The sequence below is a fragment of the Rhipicephalus sanguineus genome, chromosome 8, assembly GCF_013339695.2.
Source record: "Rhipicephalus sanguineus isolate Rsan-2018 chromosome 8, BIME_Rsan_1.4, whole genome shotgun sequence".
NCBI classification, from domain to species: Eukaryota; Metazoa; Arthropoda; class Arachnida; order Ixodida; family Ixodidae; genus Rhipicephalus; species Rhipicephalus sanguineus.
Window position 1 is genome coordinate 78,313,347 of NC_051183.1, and position 6,277 is coordinate 78,319,623.

The 6,277-nt window shown below is 50.6% G+C and overlaps 1 protein-coding gene across 1 annotated transcript; it reads right to left on the minus strand.

Annotated features, from left to right (window-relative positions):
• Window positions 1-649: 649 nt before the first annotated feature.
• On the minus strand, window positions 650-4,633 carry LOC125759462 (uncharacterized protein K02A2.6-like). Its single transcript, XM_049418283.1, has 2 exons — window positions 2,674-4,633; window positions 650-807 (listed from the first exon to the last, which is right to left on the minus strand). Exons 1-2 carry the CDS (start codon window positions 4,631-4,633, stop codon window positions 650-652), a joined length of 2,118 nt encoding a protein of 705 aa, XP_049274240.1.
• Between the last annotated feature and the right edge of the window lie 1,644 nt (window positions 4,634-6,277).

A 6,277-nucleotide genomic window follows, 5' to 3' on the forward strand; every position in this document is an offset into this window, starting at 1 on the left:
TTATTGAAAATTGAAAGACAGAACAAAGAAATGAAATGTGCTCATGTCCTCGGACACATAACGCGATGAGTGACAGCTACCGAAAGGCTTCAAATTGTCATGCAGAAATACAAGCTGTTCCACATGAGCGGGCTTCAGGCTCTCTCGCCGTGATCTTGCGCTGTTTCCTGCAGTTGAAAACGGTAGCAGGACCGGAACTATCTTACTTACACGAAACTTGTAAATAGTATAGGTGGTTACAGCTTTATTGCGCGCTTTTCTGGGATGTCTTTGTTGTTGTTGTTGTTGTTGCTGCTGCTGCTGCTGCTGCTGCTGCTGCTGCTTCTGTCTGCTGCTGCTGCTGCTGCTGCTGCTGCTGCTGCTGCTGCTGCTGCTGCTGCTGCTGCTGCTGCTGCTTCTGTCTGCTGCTGCTGCTGCTTCTGTCTGCTGCTACTTGCTGCATACGTCTGTTACGTTCGTTTATTAGAAGCACACTGAGAATACATGGAAACAATGGGTCTGGCTTCGGGAGAGGGTAGCGTGCCCTCGGCGCATGCGCTGCTGCTTGGTCCTCTGGCGGTGGAATCGCTTGTGGCCTAAACCGAAACTCGCGCACAACACTGAACCCGATACTCACGAACACCACACATCCCTCCCCACTTTGTCTGAGTCACCACTGATCTTGGTAACGGTCGGGGGGACGGCGACGTCTCGGAGGCCGCTGTGGTGGTCCCTGCAAAGTGTCGTCGGATGGGAGTGGCGCTGGCGTGGCACAGCACTCTGGAGCGCCTGCAGTCGGCACCTCTTGCTGATTGTCAGCCTGGCCGTCTGGGAGGAAAAATGGAAGCAGCGAAGGCTGGCGGGTATTTCCCGATGATTCTGTGGTAGAAGCGTTGTCATGAGTTGCTTCTTGTCTCGTAGTCTGGATATGGTTTTTGTGTCGTCGCACGACACCTCTGTCTGTGCTGACCAACCAAGACCGACGACCCACTTGTTTGATGATTGTCCCTTTCATCCATGCCGGGTCGCCTGCGAAGTTCTTCACGTAGACGATTTGATTTTTGCGAATGCGCCGTCCTTCCTTTCCTTCCTCGTCAATGAGCTGAGAGTCTGAGGGCTTCAGATATGTCAATGCGGTTGGGAGTTCACGACCAAACATCATCATGGCGGGTGTTTTCTTCGTGCCGGCATGCGTTGTCGTGTGCTGCTTTAGAAGAAAACGCGCAAGTCGGTGTGCGATAGGGACGTCTTTCTCTTTTGCAAGCGCTTGCTTGAGTTCGAAGACCATGCGTTCCACTTGACCATTCGTGGCAGGATGGTACGGAGCGCTCGTGACATGTTTCACTCCATTTCGTTTGAAAAAATCTTCTGTTTCGACCGAGACGAAAGACGGCCCGTTGTCAGTGACAATTTTTCGCGGTACACCAAAGGTTGCAAAAACGTTTCTGCATTCCTTAATTAGGTGTTTTGACTGAATGCTCGTCATTTGCCGTACTTCAAGCCATTTGCTGAATGAGTCAACGGTAAGCAAGAACATGCTGCCCTCAATGGGTCCTGCAAAATCCATGTGAATTGTCTCCCATGGTTGTGCTGCTCTTGGCCATTCCGGAAGCGGTGCCTTCGCGGGTGCCCTTCGGTTTTCCTGGCATGGTCTGCATTCTTGGGCAGTCTTCTCTATGTCTTTGCTGATGCTAGGCCACCAAAGGTAACCTCTTGCGTAGGCCTTCATAGCGACGATGCCCCTGTGCCCTGAGTGAATAATCTTCAAAGCTGCGGGACGAGCTGCGATCGGAATTATTACTCGAGAGCCCCTGAGCAAACATCCCTGTAGCGTCGACAGCTCGGACGCTAACTTCACATATGGTCGGAAGTCGTCGCCTTTCATTACTCGTAGCTTTCCTTGCTGGGCTGCTTGAATAACTGCTGAGAGAGTTTTGTCCTCGCGCGATAGCTCTGCAATGCGCTTGGGTGAAAGCTGGGGATCAATCGCACATTCTAGCATCAGAACATCGCCGGGAGGGGATGGCTCGTCGTCATCTCCCTGCAGTGGCAGCCTGCTCAATGCATCTGCGTTCTGGTTTCGACTGCCTTTTCTGTAAACAAGGTCGTAGTCGTAAGCGGACAACTTCAGGCACCATCTGGTCATGCGTGGTGACAAGACTTGCGGAAGCGGCTTTTTCGGCCCGAGGATGCTGAGTAACGGCTGGTGATCAGTTGTAATAGTCACATGTCTTCCAGTTATATACTTCTGGAAATGATCAACGCCGAATACCACGGCAAGTCCTTCCCGATCTAGTTGTGCATAATTCCGTTCTGCCTTGCCAAGCGTTCGGGACGCGAAAGCAATAGGTGCTTCTGCTCCGCTTTCATCTACTTGCGATAAAACGGCGCCAACACCATAGGGCGAAGCGTCGCATGATAGGAGAAGAGGTTTGCGCTCGTCATAGTGAGCAAGCACCGTGCTGTCGCGAATGAGTTTCTTTAACTCTTCGAATGCCTTTTGGTGCTCCTTCTCCCATATCCATTGTGTTTCCTTATGCAAAAGCTTGTACAGTCGTGAGGCCACTGTCGCTCTGTCCTTGAGGAAGCGGTCGTAGAAAGCAAGCAAGCCTAAAAATGCTTGGAGTTGAACTCTATTTTTCGGCGCTGGTGCATCGATGATGGCTTTAACCTTCGCTCCAGTTGTATGCACACCTTGTTCATCGATGCGATGTCCTAGGAATTCCACATTCATGTCCCCAAATCGACATTTGTCTTTCTGTAGGCGCAGGCCCATATTACCCAGTCTTGACAACACTTGGTCTAGCCGTTCGTTGTGTTGCTCTGGCGTTTCTCCGCAGACAATTATGTCGTCGAGGTACACGCTGGTGCCAGGAATTCCTGCGAGAGTTGTCTCCATGATTTTTTGGAATATTGCTGGTGCTGCTGAGATTCCGAATGGAAGTCTCTTGACTGCGTACAGTCCATTTATGGTGTTCACGGTCAGTACTTTTGCTGTGTTTTCGGTGACCGGAAGTTGCTGATAGGCTTGAAATAGATCAAGCGTTGAAAACATTCTTCCACCTCTAAGAGTCGACAGCACCTCCTCAGTGGTGGGAAGCGGGTATGCCGCTTTCAAGGACGCTGCATTTACTGTGCTTCTATAGTCGCCACACAGTCTTAACAATCCGGACTTTTTCCGAACCAACACCAAGGGTGTTGCCCAGTCCGAGTGTTGCACTGGTTGCAGAATGCCCTGCTTCTCCAAGCGATCTAACTCTTCCTTCACAGCCGGTCTGAGCGCAAGAGGAACCGGTCGCGCCTTGCAAAAGCGTGGTGGGACGTTTGGATCTAGCTCAATGTGAACTGGGGGTCCCTCGTAGCTGATGACATCTTCATTAAAAACACGTGCGTGCTTTTCTAATAGGCGGTGCAGCACTGCGGGCTCTGTGTGCGTTGCATCATCCGTTTGATTTACGCCTTGCAGCCGGATTTTGAGAGTACTGAACCAATTACGGCCCAGAAGGTTGCATCCGCTGCCTTCCATGATATGCAATGGAAGAACGTAATCTTTAGTCTTGTGCCGCACTTGTACTTGAGCAGTGCCAACGAGGCTCAAGTGCTCTCCTGACCAGGTGTGGAGGTTTAAGTCTGCTTGGGCTAGAGGAGGTGGTTTTGTAGGCCAACTCTTGTCGTAAGTTTCCTTGCTGATTAGCGAATACGCTGCACCAGAGTCAACTTCGAACTCTAGAAGCTTCCCGTTAACGCGTAGCGGCACCATGAACTTCGGGCATGCTTGCAGGCTCTTTACTGTATTAAGGCCCCATGCTGAACTGTCTCCCGACTCTTCCCTGCTTGCAGGTCTAGGCTCCATTTGATGCGTAGCAGTTTTGCGTTGCTTTTTCTTTGCGATGCAAGCTCTTTCAATGTGCCCAATTTTCTTGCAATAGTTGCATGAAGAATTCCGGAACTTGCACTCACCCGGATCGTGCGAGCCGTCGCATCTGTAGCAGTGTGCCTTGCGTGGAGTGTGCTGCTCTCCCTTTGCGCCTCCTTTCTTGTGGCTTGTTTTGTGCACTTCTAACTTTTCTGTTTCGAGCTTGATGCTCTTTTGCTGCAGGGCAGCGCTTTCCGCTCTCTCGGCGAGGTCGAAAGCCTTCTGAAAGGTAAGGTCCCTCTCGGCGAACAGACGCTGTTGAACGAGCTCGTTTCGGATACCGCAGACGAAACGGTCGCGTAACATGATATCCAGGGGGAGCGCGGTGGTTGCGGCGGCCGTGGTTGCCGTCGCCTCAGCGGCGGGCAATGCCCCAACGCCGAAGTTACAATCCGCGGCGAGTTTACGTAAAGCGGCAACGTAAACAGCAATGGACTCGCCTGGTTGTTGGTCGCGTCTTTGGAATTTGCAGCGACAGTACAGCTCAGATGGGCGTGGGTCGTAATGTGCAGCCAAGGTTTGGACGATTTCTTCATACGGCACTTCTCCTGGGCTCTTTGGTGCGACCAGTGCGCGGACGGTTTCAAATGTCTCCGGCCCGCACAGAGTCAGGAGCAGGGCTCGCCTCTTCTCGTCGGCTGTGATGGAATTCGCCACAAAGTAGAATCCAAGGCGTTGAATCCATGACGTCCAGGCCTTCCCCGAGAAGGGCTCGATGGAAGCTTGAAGAGACGCCATTGGCAGTGGACCACACCCGTATATTCAGTGGGTTTTCGTTTCCCTCGTCGCCAGTGCTGCATACGTCTGTTACGTTCGTTTATTAGAAGCACACTGAGAATACATGGAAACAATGGGTCTGGCTTCGGGAGAGGGTAGCGTGCCCTCGGCGCATGCGCTGCTGCTTGGTCCTCTGGCGGTGGAATCGCTTGTGGCCTAAACCGAAACTCGAGCACAACACTGAACCCGATACTCACGAACACCACACTACTGCTGCTGCTTCTTCTTCTTCTTCTTCTTCTTCTTCTTTCCAGCATTTATGGGCGCGGGGGCATGTTTATAGAAGAGCCATCATTTTCATTCAGCAGCGGTACTCATAACCTCCTAACGGCTAACAGAGGGGTGTACGGTAGTTAGTTATTTTTTTCCTATGGTCGAGCAATGCAGCTCATCTGACAACAGTAACGTTGTGCTTCATCGTCATTAATGTTCCGGGCTCAAAAACCTTGAGGCGCCCGTTCACAGCAGCGTTTTAAATGCGCGCCGGTACGAAGGGGGTTTCTGAACGAGTGGTGCGGTGCGGCAGTGGCGACTGCAGAGCGTAAACAAATTTTTCCCATGTGAAGCCGATATCCGAGGGTTTCGAGCGCCAAAGTCGGGACGTTTTACGGCGCTTGAGGTATATACGCGACCGACCTATGCAAAAAGTCCGTGCCTTCGTTGCGGAAGCGATGTTGCAAAGGGCTTGACAGCTTTCTCGCGTGTTTTTTTTTTATTTCGCGCGGAAATGACATAACCTCCTTTAAAATAAACATGCGCTCGATTTTTGAACCAGGATATCGGTGAAAGTCTAGCGACGTTACCGTTAGCTTTAGCCACTTCACTCTAACCAAGTTGCACCATTGGCCTTTGTCGCGCTTTAGATATTCGTCCTGTCGCATTATTCGAAACTCCAAATTCTGGCTATTCAAAAGTCGGATCGAATTATTCGATTGGGTATTATTCGATTCGTTTTTCAAAACTCGAATATTCGCACACCCCTAGTTAGCTGCCATTTCCCAAAATTAGTCAAGCTATGAAGCATTTAGCCACCAATATCCCGTGTTAGTCGCAACTAATCATAATTAGCCCACAGTCGCATTCAGTTGGCCACCACTACCCAAAATCAGCCCACGCTCAAGTACTTAGCCACAAATAACCAGAAGTATCCCCAAATGTTCAAGCAGTTACCCACCACTAGCCAGAATTTGCCCACGGTATCAAGTGGTTAGTTTAGTTAGAATCAGCCTACAATATTAGGCATATGGCCAATAATACAGAAACTAACCCCACAGTAGCTAGCCTTTAGCCTCAAGTAGCCAGAATTAGCCTACACTATCAAGCAGTCAAATACGACTACCCAGTTTTAGCGCACACGTTCAAGCTCAAGTAGCCAGAATTAGCCCACACTACAAAGCAGCAAGGCACCCCACCACCAGCCAAAATTAGCCCACACTGTTAAGCAGTGATCCGCTACTACCAAAGATCAGCCGAATTATCAAGGAGTTAACCAGCGCATCTAAAATGTACCCGCACTATCAGCAGCTAGCTACCACTACCCTAAATTAGCCCAAGATATCAACTAGTTAACGACTACTACGTAGAATCAGCCCACACTATCAAGCA

Bases quoted from the DNA above. Each gene is read 5' to 3' on its own strand.
- LOC125759462 (XM_049418283.1), bottom strand. From the start codon at position 4,633: ATGGCGTCTCTTCAAGCTTCCATCGAGCCCTTCTCGGGGAAGGCCTGG. The intron at 808-2,673 runs GTGTGCATACAA...TTTTCCTCCCAG, and splicing joins ACATCGCATCGATGAACAAG to ACGGCCAGGCTGACAATCAG.